This window comes from Dipteris shenzhenensis, chromosome 1 (genome assembly GCF_047967505.1).
Source record: "Dipteris shenzhenensis isolate YYH24624 ecotype China chromosome 1, Dip_SZ_1.0, whole genome shotgun sequence".
In the NCBI taxonomy this organism is placed as follows: Eukaryota; Viridiplantae; Streptophyta; class Polypodiopsida; order Gleicheniales; family Dipteridaceae; genus Dipteris; species Dipteris shenzhenensis.
Window position 1 is genome coordinate 61,518,553 of NC_141596.1, and position 17,376 is coordinate 61,535,928.

Here is a 17,376-nt window from a genome sequence, read left to right on the forward strand (position 1 = left end):
CCAGGTTTTGATTGGAGGGGTAAGGGGTGACAGGTTTCAGATTTTCAGATCAGTTCATCAGGGATGCCCTTTAGCCCCCTTCCTCTTTCTCTTTGTGGTAGAAGCTATGAGTATCTTCCTTAGATCTCAAGCTGAGCTTTATGGGTTGAGATTGCCCTTGAGACAGGAGCAGGAGCTTCTTGACTATGAGTTGGCTGATGACACTGCTATTTTTATTGAGGCCTCTTCGTAGTCACTTGATTCTTTCCGGACAGCCTTGGATATTTTTTGCTCAGCTGCAAGGGCACACATTAATTGGCATAAATCCTTTGGCTTTTGGATCAGTGATGAAGACACTCCGGGTTGGGGAGTTGACATTGGGCTTTCTTGGATTCAGAGGGGTGTTCCTATCAGATATTTGGGATGCCAGGTAGGGTTGGGCATCTCTCCAGCACAGCAGTTCGCCCCAGTACTAGAAAGTATAAGGAAAAAGCTCATTTTTTGGAGCTCAGCCAAGACCTTGCCTCTAGAGTTGTGGTAGTGTACCAGGTTCTCTTGGCCACTGCCTGGTTTGTGTGTTCTTGTTGGTGCCGGTCTAGGGATTGCACTCAGCTCATTAGACCAGTCAGGAATTTTTTATGGAGTGGACTTGATGGCACGGCAGATGTTGCAGCGAGGGTGGCATGGGAGACCATTATTCTCCCTACATGGGAAGGGGGCCTTAATATCATTGACCCAGACTTGTAGTGCAGGGCATTGCTTTGTAAGGTGGTGGTGAGGGGACTCATGCCTGGGTAGGAACCTTGGAAGGATTTCTTTTTTGGACGCATTCAGGCTTGCACACCTACCTTAGGAAATGATTGGGTGGACAGCCCTCGCTGGATTTTTACTTCCGCCTCTCTCAGGTCTCCTGCCTCTCCTCTCATGACTGCCATCCTCAAAGCTTGGGGGAGCTTTAGGAACACTCTTCGAAGGGTTCCGCCCTCTACCCTTGAAGAGATTGATAGGCAGCCAATCATTTGGAACGATAGTATACTTGATGAGCATGGCATACCTCTGGGCACTTCCCATTATATGCAGGGGTCTGGATGGGAGAGAGGCCCCACCTACACAGTAGGCACTTGGAAGGCTTTTATCAGGCTACCTGAGGATCAGAGGCTACAATCCGTGAGTCACCTCAGAGGGGTAGCACGTAGGATTCAGCAGATAGATGCAGCCATCCCGGTGGAATGGACAGTTGAGATGCCTATTACTTCCACCACTTGGATGGGAGCTTTTTCGAGGACAGCAATTCCTGTACAGGTGATTGCTCTTCGAGGTGTCGGGGAAGATGCTCAGGTCTTTGACGTTGGGGATGGAGGTATACTCTCTAGATCCACGGTATTCTTCTAGAGGTTGCCTTTCAGCCTGTCAGGATTGTTGGTTTTGTGGACCATGGAGCGGGCTTGTAGTGGTACTTGGACCCCGACCCTCTGCTCTTGGGCCTGGGATCCTGGAGGTTGTGGTTATATGGAGGTGCACCTATGAGGTGCTTGCAGTGGGACCTAGGAGAGTGGGAGTGGATAGATCATGGGCACCGAGAGAGGGGGATTCCCTTCTTTTGTTTCACGGTTGGTATGCCAGGAGATTTCAGCTGAGCAGTAGAGGTTGGATTCCCTCCAGAGCCCCCCATTGGGATAGCTTCTTCATCACCGTAGATTTGCGTAGGAATTTCTGGAGGAGGCTCTGGAAATCCCTCAGAAATAGAAAGATCACTCTTTTCTTTTGGCTTTCTATTCATGGAGGGATTGCAGTGAACCTGTGGAGATCATGATTTGGGGCTGATCCCACTTGCCTTCGCTATCATTCTGCAGAGGAGTCAGTGCGACATTGCCTTTGGGACTGCAATCAAGCGAGAATTGTTTGGAAAGGAGTTGCTCGGATACTCAGCATTTTTCATACTTCCCCTTTCTTCATGACTTGGGGCTCGGTCGCATGGTTATCCCTTACTGGGCCCCAGGTGTTTTATGAGGGTGAGCCTTCTTCTTGGGCACTCTCGATCCGCCGACACGTGATAGAGCCCTGCTCTCTTCAGGATGTACCACATATTCCTTTCAGAGCTTCACATGTTTCAGTGGACACCTCTTGGCAGATTTTGGCTAGCATTTCCTCTTGGCACATTTGGAGAGCCAGATGCACAGAGGCCTTGGATGACACCCAGATACACCCATCACAGGTGTTCATGGGTATTTGGAGTGACACGGTTCACACTTTGATAGCCATATGGGCTAGCATGCAGGGCCCTTCACAGGCAGCCTCTTCTAGGAGGACTGTATTTCTTCGAGTTTGGAGGGGTTCTCCCTTTTTCTCGGAGGTTGCTACCGGATTGAGATGGCACTATCAGCGCCAATCCTTTCCTTTTGGCTCTTGAGCTTTTCATGCATTGCATGGTGTATCCCGTATTCCCGTATGGAGCTTGCTCTAAGGGTTTTCTTTAATACTTAATAGAAGTCTCTTTTTTGAAAAAAAAAAAAAAACTCCGCTCCACATGACCTACAACCCTAAGAAGAATATGCGTAAATACACCATTTGTAGACGTGGACAACCTTCCTCCAGAGTGAACATCAAAGACCAAGGAATCACTGTCTGATCCTTGAAACTCTATGACCTGAAGTGGATCCCTGTTTCGTGAAAGCCCCAAGACAAGTAGACTTAGAGATGCCACCTATGAGAACCCAATCCAAGGGTATGGCTGCATCAATTTGCTGAATTCTCCTTTCACTACCTTTGAACATCATTTGCTTTGAATGCCATGGAAAAAGACATGTAAAGTATGACTGTCCTATATTGCAAGTAAAGAAAGAGAATGATAGGCCGGTTACCTTGTTGGATGCAGAACGGGAAATCGAGGAGAATGAAGGGAAAGAAGTAGAAGTGTTTGCAGAGAAGCGTAGTCATGAGGATGAGATGAATAGTGGCACTGATGAAGGCCATAGAGAGAAAGTATATGAGAGAAGAAGGAAGAAAAGGAAACCTTCCAGGAGGAAGATGGGTTTAGCAGACTTCTCATTGGCCAAGGGGTGTCGGACTATGATCTCATTTCAGATTTATGAGAAGTGAAGGAAAAAATTACTATTCCCCAGATACTTGCTGTTAGCCCTTCTTTGAGACAGCAATTCATGAAGGCAGCTAGCACACGGAGGCCAAGGAAGAAGAGGGGGGGAGCACATGCCAAGGAAGTGAGTATTGATGTGAAAGATCAGATTCCAGTAGAGTGACAGCCACGGTTAATGGTATGCCTGTCAAGAATGTTTATTTGGATGGTGGTGCTGCCATTAATGTGATCAGCGAGCGTACTGTGCGTGAAGTTGGCCTGAAGAGTAATGCTCCTTCTCCATACAAGGTGAGGCTATCATAGATGTAAGGGTGGACATATATAATGTGGCAACTTTGTGCACCTTTCATGTTCTTCCAACCAAGCCATATAAAAATGAATATCCGATTATATTGGGAAGGCCTTGGCTGCGTCAAGGTGGAGCAGTGCAAAAGTGGGCCATGGGGAATTGATTTTCAGAGATGACACCAAGAGGGTGATAGCTTGAAAGATGGAAGAAAAGAGGTGATGGAAAGTAAGGAGTCTAAAGAATCCTCTTATACAAGCTATGATGAATATGATACTAGAACAGAGGAGACAACTTCAGGGGTGGTTCCAAGACTCGAACTGTGGAACTACTTGGTATCACATTGGGTGCACCAAGGGCCTGCCAAGAGGAAGAGGAAGAAGTAATCAGATCAGGAAAAAGAGCAGCAAATGTACAGATGCTGAATCCTCAATTGGACAGCCAAGAAAAGGAGGCATACTTGGACATGTTAAATGAATTCCCTCAACTTTTTGTTACAGATTACTTGCAGATGCAAAGAGTTACTATGGTGCAGCATAAGATTTAGCTGAATCCAAATGCTATTAGCTTTTTTTCGCCAAGCACCATAGTCATGTTCTTGCTTGAATTGTTTATCGTCTGAGCTTTGATATGTATAAAAAGATGAAGCAAGGCTATGAACAATACCTACCAAAATAATACACTGATTTACAGACCCTATGGCAAATCAGAATACTCTATTTGGAGATTGAGGTTGCACTCACGAGCTTATATAGCATAGTCCTCCATGTAAATCAGAAATGTTTTTTTTTCTGTCTATTACAAGGGTGGGGTTGGTCTGGGGGACATCAGTATAGCTTACATACCACTGTATTTTCCATTGTCATGTTCTTCTATATTCTTGCATGGTTTTTTATAGGCTGAACTCTGATACATATAAAAGATGAAGCAAGGCTATGAACAATACTGACCAAATAATAAACTGATTTACAGACCCTATGGCCAATCTTTCAACTCTTGGAGGATAGTTGATTCACGCTTTCTGATAATATCAGGAAGTGTAAAGCTTCATACTATTATTGAATTTCTTGCTGAGCTCTTTAGTCCTGCTCATTGTCAAGGTTGGTATTTTTCTGCTAGGCATTCAAGGTGATCCAATAATCAATATGATCTGCTAGTTTAGTAGGGTGGTCGTATTTTATTTATAAAAGGGAACTAAGATTTGATTGTTTACTTAATTACTTGAAATATTTCAGATTCATTTTTTATGTATGGGTCAAATGTATCTCTAAAAACCTCTGTGAAGCCTCAAAACCCAGTATAGGTCATGGAGCTAGATTGTATCTAGGTGTCATAGTGGTAAGGGACATTATAATATGTAGTTATAGTGTCTATGCTCAGGGTGAGGAGTAATGTGTTTCTTGTGGAACATCTGGATTAGGAATAACTTGATAGAAGTTTTTAATAGTCAATCTGTGCCATTAAATTCCCTACCTCGATTTTTGAGTACATAAATTCTCTTTACGATGGAAATTAGTGGTGCAAACCCAGCTAGCCCTAGCTAGATTATATCTCACCTACAGTTAACATATTAATCTAGGCGTAATAGATATTAGCCAAGGTAATTAACCCTCAAGGGTAAGCATTTGTTCTAACCCATAAGAGCATGGCTCTGGGCTAGGGCCAAATGCATCCAAGATCTTTCTATCTAGGATGCAAATGTAGTCTAACCAGGAGCTAGCAATAACCCAGCGCTAGACTAGAAGTAGTGTTTGGTGAGGTCTACTTCCCTAAGGGACAGCTTAGGGAAAAGCAGGAATATTCTAGGATAAGTGTGTTTGTTTGTGGAATAGCGGGCTACTTATAGCATTACCCTTGTATCCAAGGGACCACATGCTAATTATGTTTTTTTCATGAAAAAAATTTCTATTAAGTATGAAAAAAGTCCCAAGAACAAACTGCTCAAGACAATAATACATCACGTGTAGCATGGAAAAAAATCAAAGAGGGTGAAGCCCTACGTAAACAAAATCATGGTAAAGATCTAGGAATGAGGCTGAAAGTGCCACCACAAACCTATAGTGATCTCTGAGAAAAGGCGACTCTCCGCTCCCTAAGGAAAGAATAACTCCTTCCAAAAGCAGCCCTAGAAGACCCCTGTATACTTAACCAAATGAGCATGAAAGTGTGTATAGTGTTTGTCCAAATGACCAAACGACCACCTCTGTGCGTTATTGGCCATGGTTTGAGAAGGTTGGAATTGGGAACCATCAAGTACCTCTATGCATCTGAATCTCCAATATGCCAAGCTGAAATGATCGTTTGATCTCCCATCATTGTTCATTGAGGCATGTGCAAGTTTGTAAGCCGAGGATGGAACAATATCCAGAGAGCATGACTCAACTAAATGACATCGAACCAAAAAATCCCAAGAGGTTCTAAGGAGCTATGCATCTCATAGAACAGTTGAGGCCCAACAGAAAGAGCCAAGCCACTAAGCCCTAGGCGATGAAGAAAGGGAGGGAACAAATCTATTCAAAAGTCTTGCAATCTCCTTCTAGACATCCCTTGCCTATCTACATTCTCAAAGGCAATGCTGAATGGACTCCTCAGTAGAAGACGATCCCACTACAAGTACTTCATGGGGCTACATTTTAGCGGAGAGTGGCTATTAATACAAGTGCAAGGCTCATTGTTCAGGATTCTTGGGCAATGTACTCTCCCAAGCTTAGGCCTAATGGCTTGGAAGTGGTTCGGCTTTTGCTTATGAGTCCTATGGTATGGAAATTTGGTGCCTCACCCACTAGGTGAACTATTTCCTACTACGGGCGGACTAGACGTCAGTCTCATTGGTGGTTCTCATTCTATAGCTGGGTGGTGAGTGCTAGCTCTCCTGCTGATGGTTTGTTTGTAACAGATCATATCCTGTAACCCCCAGTGTAGGATTTCTCTATTGCACTCTCTACCTACTACAGGGGGACTAGACGTCAGTCTCATTGGTGGTTCTCATTCTATAGCTGGGTGGTGAGTGCTGGCTCTCCTGCTGATGGTTTGTTTGTAACAGATCATATCCAGGAACCCCCAGTGTAGGATTTCTCTATTGTGCTTTCTACCCTGGACTGTTGTAGAGTCACTTGACCTTTCAACCTAGAGTTTATTCTTGTCACATCACCCATGAGGTCATCCAGTGACATCATGTGTGATGCATGTGTGTGAGAAGATGAGGCTTGCCCAGCCTATAAATGAAGCACATTGTACTTTGTTCTACCACCGATCTATCACATGTACTTGTGTCACTCTCCGTGTCCACACCGTGTGCTCCAACATTGTATGAGAGCACGAGCTTCTTGCCTCAGTCCACCATCCCTTTCCTGAAGCATTTCCGCTCATACTCCTCCTAAAGCTTTCTTTCTTGCCAATATTTCCTTGTCGCAGCAGTTGCCTCGACCTACACATATACCTCATCGTGCTGCCCCAATCTATTTCTGTTGTCGATTGCTGTTAGCTTCAAGCTTAATGTCACTGCGCTGATCTACACAGGCCCCGCTTGGTTCATCTGCCCACTCAGGCCCGACCCTGCCTCCTCATGACATGCTGTGCAATCTTTTTTTTTAATGCTCAAAACTTCTTCTTTTTTGGCACGACGTCTATGACAACAATGTTGCTAAAGCTTCACCTTGACGCTGCCCCTTCGTTGTCTACATGTGTTTAAGTAGTGCAGCTTATGCATGCTGTTTCCCATAGAAGGATACGCTCGTCCTTCAATGCATGATTGCAGCGTCAAAATATCTATGACCAACCGCTATTCACAATCGCCGTGCGATATATATCTGTCTAGAACCGTCACCGGTTGTGCCACATCTGTATGCTGGTTGTACATGGTCCTCTCACCTATATTCTAAGTAGGCCAACCTGCCGCCGCTCTATTCTCCTCACTTTGTATCTCCTGAGTACATTGGAGCTGCTGGAAGCTGCCAATACTTCCTGCTGTTGCGTCACTTCCCTCATTCAGCTACAGCTCGTCACCTTCTCCACGAGGTGTTCTAGATCTCTCACCTTTTCTCGTTGCTTCTTTTCATTGTTTTTTTATCATGATTTGGTGGGGTACCTCCTTCCTTCTGAACTAAATGACCACCTCCTCAGTTTATTTCTGTTTTTATAACTTTGTACACTTGGTGAACTGCATGCTCAGCACTTTTAAGACTCAGATTCTTGCTGAGATATTGCCATTGTACTCAGTTCATTTTTCCAGCTAGAACTTCTCCCAATAATAAAAAATTCTCAGCCATCACAGGACATCACAGTAGTGGGAGATATTCCAATCCTATTTGGATTCATGCAAGAAAAAATATATCCGTGATGAATTTGGTATGTCCTAGACTTGAGGAAGAATTTAATTTGAGTTCCTTCCATTGCCCATGTTCAGCACATGCTTGTTGAATTTCAAGATGATCAATGCAAGATCAAGGATCCCAAGAAAGGGTATGCAATTGTGGCAACAGGTACCTATGATAGAGGGCTATACAAGCTTGATGCTCAGCCCTATGTACAGCAAGCTTTGGATGTCTCATTTTCTTCTCCCAATGATTTATGGCATGCCAAGTTTGGCCATGTTCATCATAGGGCATTGGCCTATTTATACAACAATGAAATGGTCCATGGAATGCCTAAATTACAGCAGCCAGCCTCTGAGGTGTGTGAAGGGTGTGCTCTTGGCAAGTTGCACCGTCTTCCCTTTAAGAAGGATGGCTCAGATTTATTGAAAGCTACTAGAGTTTTGTAAATCATACACAGTGATGTATGTGGCCCCATGAATGTGACAACTCATAGAGGAGCAAGGTAGAAACTCTACCATCTCTGCTAGAACTGCAAAAGAGTTCTTGTGAATGTCTGGAGATGGAGTGCGAATAATCCCTGAAGAGATAACCCCCTTACCTCTATCGAAAGAAGTAACACGAGGAGGCGAAGAAGAAGGGGGCTGCTCAGGTGGAAGGTCGGGGGACTGAAGGTCAGCATGAGTGTCATCTCCGACTCTATCCACGGGTGAATCATGAGTAGGTAACCCCTCCTGCTCTGCAACTGGGCAAACGGGGGTGACCACATCAGCACCTAAAACTATGACGGGGATGTCCCCTGCCTCTAAAGAAGAATGACCCATGGGGAAGTAGGAGCGACAAACCCTCCTTGGTACCCAAGGGGGGAAAATAGGAGCAGGATGTGTTGGTACCAAAGGTCCCGAGCGAGATGCTGGTGCCGAAGGTCCAGGATGATCTGTCGAAGGTCTGGTAGGATGTGTCGAAGGTGCAAAACGTGCAGTCGGTGCCGAAGTAGTGGTAGGAGGATGAGCTACACCAAAAGACCTTTTAGATCTTTTCTTTTTCCTCGGGCAATCTCTAGCAAAATGCCCAAGAATCTTGCAAATCCTACACTAGTCCTATCTCCCTGCAATCTCGACACTCCATCTAAAGAATGAGCCATCTAGACGCAGAAGCACGATGTGGTCTTTTGTCATGTGATAAGGAAATCCTCTTGGAACTAACTGCCAAGGGCTAGCCTTGAGCGCTATAGCTGCTGAATCCGAAGAATCAAAGACCACTTGGAAGAAACCTCATCCAAGTAGGCGTACATCTGTAAGGTGACTTGCGAGATCTCCAGATAATGTGGAAAGCATGCAGTCTCTAGCCTGTAATCTGGAAGGGTGAGACCCATGGATGCGAGCGAAGGGTGAAGTGGAACACTCAAGCTCAATATCTTTCTTGAGCTGCTGCAACTCATCTTTTGAAAAAATAATAGTCTTCGCGGCCGGTGGAAGCAAACATTGATTGATCCATTCGTCAATCAGGGTGGAGAGGCTTACTCAAACACAATGTGCTCTGTTTGACCCTTAATACAAACTTTTGCAAGAGAAGAAAGAATAGAGAAAGAAAGAAAGAAAGAATAGAGAGAGAGGGTGGAAGAAGGAGAAAGAGGCGGGGATACGGGAAGGAAAGAGAGGGAGAGGGGTAGGGCTGAGGGAGAGGGGCTAAAGGAAAGAGAGAGGAGGGGGAGGGGCTAAGGAAGAGGGAAGGGGATAGTAAGAAGGAGGCAGGGGAGAGGATGAGGGGAGGAGGGGAGGCGGCGAGGTAGAGGAGAAGGGGAGGAGGCGGGTAGGGAAGAAGTGGAGAAGGCGGGTAGAGGAGGGGAGGGGACGGGGTAGGGGAAGAGGCGGGGAAGAGGAGGGAAGGGGGCGGGGTAGGGGAAGGAGGAAGGAGGCGGGGTAGAGGAGGGAGAAGACGGGCTGATGGGCCAGGATAGGGGGCAGTCTGAGATGGCGGGGAGGGGGGCAGGCTGAAATGGGCTGAGGGGGCGGGGGAGAGGGGGGCAGGCTGAGGGAGAGAGGGGGCGGGATAGGGAGTGGGGCTGAGAGAGAGGGAGTGGGGAGGGGCTGAGGGAGAGAGAGGAGGGAGACAGAGGGGCTGAGGGGGCAGGAGGGGCTGAGGGAGAGGGGGCAGCAAGGTTTGGGGAGGAGCAGCAACCAAGCCCGCAGCGGCTTCTCGCTTTGATTTGAGAGTGGGTTCGGAATTCGAAGAGTTCCATTCTAGCAGCTTGCAGCTCCAAAATTCCTCTTTCAGCCTCTCCCCGTCAGCCTCTACCTCACAGCCCCTCCTTTCAGCACCTCTCCCTCCAACTTCCTCCACCTACCCCTTTCCCTGATGCTTTCCTTTCCGTAGGATTTCCAGCTCTACTCTTCTTTGCCTTTCCCCTTTTCTCTAGTGTCACTCCCCACCTTTTAGATGTTCAACTTTTGAGACAAGGATTTTTCCCGACTACTTTCTACTTTCTAGAGGTTGTGAGCATTGTGTTAAAGGCTAGTCCTTTGACACTTGGTTCTAAGAGGATTTTTCTCACTCCATGCACTTTGGGTTTTGATCTGCTAGAGGAGGACAGATGGGTCCCTTCACTATTCATCATGGGTTTGCACTTCATATCTTTTTTCGGTGGTTATCATGATTTTGGAGACTTAGTTGAGATGCCACTCTACCAGTATTAGGATTCCAAATGCATTTTATGTAGAGGAGGGCCTCGTGGAGCATGTGTTACAAATTTCAGTGTCTCATTTGTAGGGTGGAGTGGTCTCCTTCACATGTGGCAACAACTCTTTCTGATATTAGTGATGTTTATCATACTATTACTAGTATCAGAAGAGCTGAGATTCACAAATGGGAGATTGGTCTCAGACATCAATTAGCAGGGTTGTGGAGGAAAGAGCAGAAACAACCAACAGCTGCTTGGATTCAGAAGTGCCTTACTGCAGTAAGGACTGATTAGTAGCTTTGGCTAGATCAGACAGCAGAGTATACCTTTCATGCTTGTGAGTCATTTTGGATACAAATGGGGGAAGATGAATAAGCGTTTCTCCTCTATGCATGGCCCGAGGCATGGTAGAGAAAGTGTTTCTCAGCTTATTAACTCACACGGGGTACTACACTCAGATGCAGATCTTGTCCTACGCATAGCTACAGATTTCTACGCATCCCTCCGTTCAGTAGACTCTGACACAACCTACCAGAGATGATGCCAAAGCTGAGTGTTGTAGTGGATTCCATTACTGAATGCAGACATGATAATCTCACTTGATGCACCTTTCACAAAATTTAGGACTGCACTTCTTTCCCTCCCTGTGAGCAAGTACTCAGGCATAGATGGATTAACACCCCTATTCTTCACTACTTTTCGGAACATGATTGGGGACCATGTTACCTTAGCCTTGCAAGGTGTTTGGGACTTGGTTTTATGCCTATTTCACTCATAGAGGGTCTCATTCATCTCATTCCTAAAAGGGGTTGCAGAAATTTCATATCTCAATGGAGGCCAATTACTCTTTTAGGGCACTCTTTATAGAAATTTGGGCAAATCTATAAGTATAGGTTTGCAGCCCATCCTTCTAGATCTCATCCATGATACACAAACGGGCTTTGTTCATGGCCCCGAAGCATCTTTGATAATATATTCTCATTTTGGGAGGCTTCACATTGGGTTGTGCAAAGTGGCCAGAGGCTTGCTATTCTATTATTGGATTTCAAGAAAGCTTACGACAGAGTATATGGGGGTTTTCTAGAGGGTATTGTTCTATGCTTTAGATTCTTAGATACTTGGATGAGAGGGATTTTCTCCTTGTACAGATCAGCCCATAGTCAAGTGCTTATTGGAGGAGAAAGGGGGAGAGGTTTCAGATTTCTAGATCAGTTTACCAGGGATGCCCTCTTGTCCCTTTCCTATTTTTATTTTTTGAGGTCTCAGGAAAAGTTATCGGGCTGAGATTTCCCCTGAGACAGCAGAGAGGCTCTTGGATAGTGAGTTGGCTGATGATACTACTGCTTTTTTAGATGCCACTCCATAGAACCTTACTTCTTTCAGGGCAGCCTTGGATTTATTCTGTTTGGCAGCATGTGCACATATTAATTGGAATAAATCCAATGGATTTTGGATTAGTGACCAGGACACTCCAAATTGGCAAGCTGATTTTGGTTTCATTTGGATTCAGAGGGTGTTTTCGTTAGATATTTGGGCTGCCAGGTCGGTATGGGCATCTTTCTTCGCAGCAATTTGCCCCAATGTTGGAGAGTATCAAAAGGAAAATCCTTTTTGCAGCTTCATATGGAAAACCTATCATATGGATGAGCATGGAAGATGACTTTGACACTTCTCACTATATGTATTGGTCTAGATGGGAGAAAGGTCCTACCTCTCATGGAATCTTGGAAGGTTTCTAGATGATTGTAGATTTTAATTAGTACGTCACCTTAGAGGGAGTGTAGGGAGAATCGAGCAGATTAAATGCAGCCATACCCATGGAGTGGGTTCTTTCGAGTGACATGCCATTTTCTTGGTCTACTTGGCTAGGGGTCTTTACGAGAACAAGGATCCCATTTCAAGTCATAGGAAGCCTCTACTAGGAGAATTGTTCTCTTCATGGATTGAAGTGGCTCCCCGTTCTTCTCGGAGCCCCCCATAGGGTTGTTTTGGCACTTTTAGCCTCAACCTTGGATTTTCCCCAGCACTTTTACAAGAGCTTGATTGACCCTATTTCTTCATGCCTCACATGATGTACTTTTCTGTTAAGATTTGCTCTTGAAGTCTCTTTAATAGGAGTCTTTTCTTTTTAATAAAAATCAACCATACAGTGATGTTTTCATTTCCTGTAGTGGGTTTTTCCTTGATTCTTATAGCAACATTTTATATTTCCTTTCTTCATTAGAAGAACTTGACTTGTAATTGCATGTATAGAAATTTGTACCCTTGAATTTTCTGATTGTAGTGGCATAGCTTGCAAGAGCAGAGTCCATCTGTTCATAGGTTGTCACCAAGCTAACCTTGCTCTGATATTGAGTGAAAGATACTCTAACATAAACATGGAAGTACTAGAGAATAAAATCTTGAGCAAGAAGAGATGATGAACTGACCATATTGAAAGAAAAGAAAAATCTACACTCTTCATTATCATATTGGCATACTCAGACAACCTTATAAGTAGGTGATTATCATCCTCCTCGATTACCACCCTCCATCATTACCATAGTCACCGCAGATGATTTGTATAGACAGATGATTCATCTAACGTACTAAAGACCAACCTTTAACTACGCGCCTTGCTGCCCATGCAGCCTATCAACTAACATACCATCTAACGTACTAAAGACCAACCTTTAACTACGCGTCTTGCTGCCCATGCAGCCTATCAACTAACATACTACCTTTGGCTTGGCAGTGACTCCCCATATACTTTAGATCCATGTCTCTCTCCCTCTCTCTCTCAAACACACACACATAGGCACATAATTTTTTTTATTTGGGGGGGGGGGGGGGGGGGGGGGGGCAGGGAGGTAGAAAGACCCTTTCATTAAAAGAAATTTACATTTATAGCTTTCTCAAAGTGAGACAACTCATGGAAGATTTTTCTTGGCCGTATTTGGAGCAGTAAGCTCCACCTTAGACAACGGATTTTATTTTCTTTTTTATGCAAAAAAGTACTTCTATTAAGTATGAAAGAAAACCGCAGAGCAAGCTCAATGCGGGAGTACATCATCTCAAAAAATACATGGGAGAAATCAAAGCTCAAAAAGAGCTAGAAAATAACCAAGGTTGAGGCTGAAAATGCCATGTCAACCTTGAAACAGAATTCGAGAAGAAAGGAGATTCCCTTTAAACTCTAAAAAAAGTGTTCCTCCTAGTAGAGGCTGCTCTTGATGACCACTGCATGCTCGCCCAAATGGCCATCAAGGTATGTATAGTATCAATCCAAAGCTAATGTCTGAGAGGGGTGAACCTGGAATCCATCCAATGCCTCTGTAGATCTGGCTTCCAAATATGCCATGCTGCAATACTAGCCAGAATCTCCTATGAGGTGTCTACCGAAGTATGTGCACGCTCCAAAAGGAGTGAATGAAACATCCTGTAGGGAACATGACTCTACTAAGTGTCGACGAACTGAAAAAGCCCCATCTGAATCATGTCCCTCGAAAAAAAGCTAAGGCCCCGTAAGCGAAAGCCAAGCCACTGAGCCCCAGGTCATGAAGAAGGGTGAAGTATGAAAGTACATAAGATCCTCCCAACACCCTTCCAGATTGTGCACCCCCAAAGACAATGATGAACTGTCTCAATTGCTGAATGGCAACGAGGACATGTAGAGTCAGCCCAGAACTTGGACCTCCACAGGTTCACTGCAATCCCTCCATGAATAGAAGCCAAAATAAGAGAGTGATGTTTCTATTTCTAAGGGATTTTCAGAGTCTCCTCCAAAAAAAATTCTGCACATTTGTAGAACTGTGAAAGCTGTCCCAATGAGGAGATCTAGAGGGTCTCCAATCTCTACAAGTAAGTTGAAATCTCCTGGCATTTCTAACCGTGTAATGAAAGAAGGGGATGTTCTTCTCTCAGTGCCCTTCATCAATCCACTCCCACTCTCTAGGGCCCCACTGCAAAGAACTGGTAGGGACACCTCCATAGATCCAAAGTCTCCATGAACCTAGAGCCAGAAGAATAGGGTCAGGATCTAGGTACCACTGTGAATCTATACCTTGCTCCATATAGCCTGCAATCTATAGTGGTTGGAAGCCCGTGAAGGATATCATCAGAAGATATATAGCCTCCCTCCAGATTGGACATAAAAAGCCAAGGCATCCTCATGTGCATCCCGCAAAGCAATAACCTGAATAGGAATACCCGTGCTAGTGAAAGCACCCAACCAAGTGGAATCCGTGAGGGGCATATCGTCTGTATCCATCCACTCCACTAGTGCGCTTGCATCAATTTGCTGAATCCTTCCTATACTTCCTCTGAGATGACCAATTGATAAAACTCTCCGATCCTTTGGAAGCTTTCTGAAAGCTTTCCAAGATCCCTAGTGGATGCAAGGCCTCTCTCCCATCTAGACCACTGCATATAGTGCGGAGTGCCTAGTGGTTTGCCATGCTCATCAATTAAGCTTTCATTCCACATAATGGGCTGCCTATCAATTTCTTCGTGAGAGAAGGGTAGAAGTCTCCAAAGTGTACTTATGGAGCTTTCAAAGTCGCAGCCATAAGATGAGAGGAGGTGAGATCTAAGCGGGGCTGAAGTAAAAATCCAACTAGTGTTATCCATCCAATCTCCTCCCGAGGTGGGAGTACAAGACAATGTGCTACATATGAAAAAATCCTTAGAAGGCTTCTGTCCAAGTGTCAGTCCTCTCATCACCATCTTACAGAGCACAGCCCTGCACTGCAAGTCTGGGTCAATGATATTAAGACCCCCTTCCCCAGTGGGGAGTACGAGGGTCTCCCCTGGCTATGGCATCTTCCGTCCCATCTAGTCCACTCCACAAAAAGTTTTTTATAGGTCTGTGAGCTGATGGATACTGTCCCTAGATCGGCACCAGCATGAACAAACAATTCAGACAGTGGCCAATAACACCTGGTTGACCACCACAACCCTAGATGCCAAGTCTAGTTTGGTCGAGCTCCAGAAGAGGAGTTTCCTCCTTATGCTCTCCAGCATCATCTCCCCAGTCTGGAGTGTCCTCATCACTGATCCAAAAGCCATTGGATTTGTGCCAGTTTATATGTGTCCTTGCCGCTATGCAAAACAAATCCAAGGCTGTCCTGAAAGAAGTGAGCATCTGTGTGTGGCATCTGAAAAAACAGCTGTGTCATCTGCCAGCTCACTGTCCAAAAGCTTCCGGCCTCAATGGAAGTCTCAGCCCAACAATATTAGCTTGAGATCTAATGTAGATGCTCATATCTTCAGCCATCACAAACAAGAAAAGAAAGGGGGCTAAAGGGCATCTTTGACGGACTGATCTAGAGATCCGGATCCTGTCTCCCTTGACTTCTCCAATAAGTACCTAGCTGTGGGCTGGTCTATAGAGAGCGGAGCCCCCTCTAATCCAAGCATTTGTGAATCCAAAACGAAGAAGAGTTCCCTCCAAAAAGCCCCAATCTACCCTATCATAAGCTTTCTCAAAGTCCAAGAATAGAATGGCTCGCCTTGTGCCACTGTGCATGACCCACTCAGTCCTCCCAAAATGAGAAGATGTTATCAAATATGCTTCTGCCATGTACAAAGCCCATATTTGAATCATGAATGAGGTCTGAAAGTATGGGCTGCAAATGAAGTTTGATTGCTTTTGCCAAAATCTTATATAGAGTGCTAGTAGAGTGATAGGTCTCCATTGGGACACTAAATTACTACAACCCCCTTTTAAAATAAGATGAATGAGACCCTCTGTAAGTGAGTCAGGCATCTCACCAGAGTCCCAAACGCCCTGCAGGGCTGAGGTAATGTGATCCCCAATCTAATCCCAAAAGGCAATGAAAAAAGAGGGACTCAGTCCATTTGAACCTGGACATTGCCCTTGTGAAGGACAGTAAGAACAGTCCTGAATTCTGTGTTGGTGAAATGTGCATCAAGTGAGACTTTCATATCAAGTTTCAGTGACATAGGTATACACTGCCAATTAGCATCCCTAGCATCATCTTTGGCCTGCGTGTCCGGATCTACTGTAAGAAGGGAGTTATAAAAATCTCTAGCAATATGCATGACATCATCAGGATCAGTCTGTAGAATGGAGTCTAAGTCAATAAGCTGAGAGAGAGTTTCTCTACTATGTCTAGGGCCAAGAGTAGAGAAAAAATGCTTATTGACTCTCTAGCATAAAAGGCATACTCTGCTCTCTGATCTATCCCTCTGAAGGATTGCCAGTTGCTGAGGAATGCCAACCTCTCACCTGATAGTCTCACATCTCTTGGTGCGAGCAAGTGAGTGATAAAAGTCACTAATATCAGTAAGGGCTGCAGCCACATGCGACGGGTGAGGCTGTCCACTCTGTATGTGAGAATCCCAAATCTGGAAAACAGCTTCCGTGAGGCCCTTCTCTACATGAAAGGCATTTGGAATCTTGATACTGGCAGAGTGGCCTCTCATCTGAGGCTTTGAAACCATCAAAACAACTATCTAGAGCCCAATCATCCACATAGAATCTGTCAATCCGTGCATGGATAGGCATCTGCACTCTCCTGTTCGACCAAGAAAACAAGAGTGATTGTGAGTGAGTGTGAAAAGCATAATCATACCAAACATCTATTCCACTGAACCGAAATAAGAAGTTATTCCATGGTGCTCTCTCCAAAGAGTGAATCCCACCTTCTTTGCCCACTTTTTTATCTGAAGGCATCTCAACCATGTTGAAATCACCTCCAATAATCCAAGACTCTGCTATGGAGGCCCAAGAGAGCAATTCATTCCATAGAAGGATACGATCCCCTCTAATGTTTGGGGCGTACAGGTTAAGCAAGCCAACCTTACATCCCCCAATCAATAAAATAATCCACTGAGCTCCAGAGGAAACAATAACCCCATGTCCAACCACCAAGGGGAGCATAGAGGAAGAAACACAAATGCAAGTATCTCCCCTAGTATTGAGAGTAGGTGACCAAAAAGCGTGTCCTGAAAATGACTTGCCTGACTTAGCACAATCTTTGGCATCTAGTTTGTGTACCTGCAAAAAAAGTATGTCTATAGA

The 17,376-nt window shown here is 44.9% G+C and overlaps 1 protein-coding gene across 1 annotated transcript in view; it reads left to right on the forward strand.

The window, feature by feature from the left end:
* LOC147906155 (uncharacterized) overlaps positions 1-17,376 on the forward strand; it is a 118,712-nt gene that overhangs the window by 89,824 nt on the left and 11,512 nt on the right. The window contains exon 7 of the mRNA XM_087376700.1: positions 4,332-4,459. Coding sequence (XP_087232826.1) covers positions 4,332-4,459 — 128 coding nt within the window. The remainder of the gene's footprint in view (positions 1-4,331; positions 4,460-17,376) is intronic.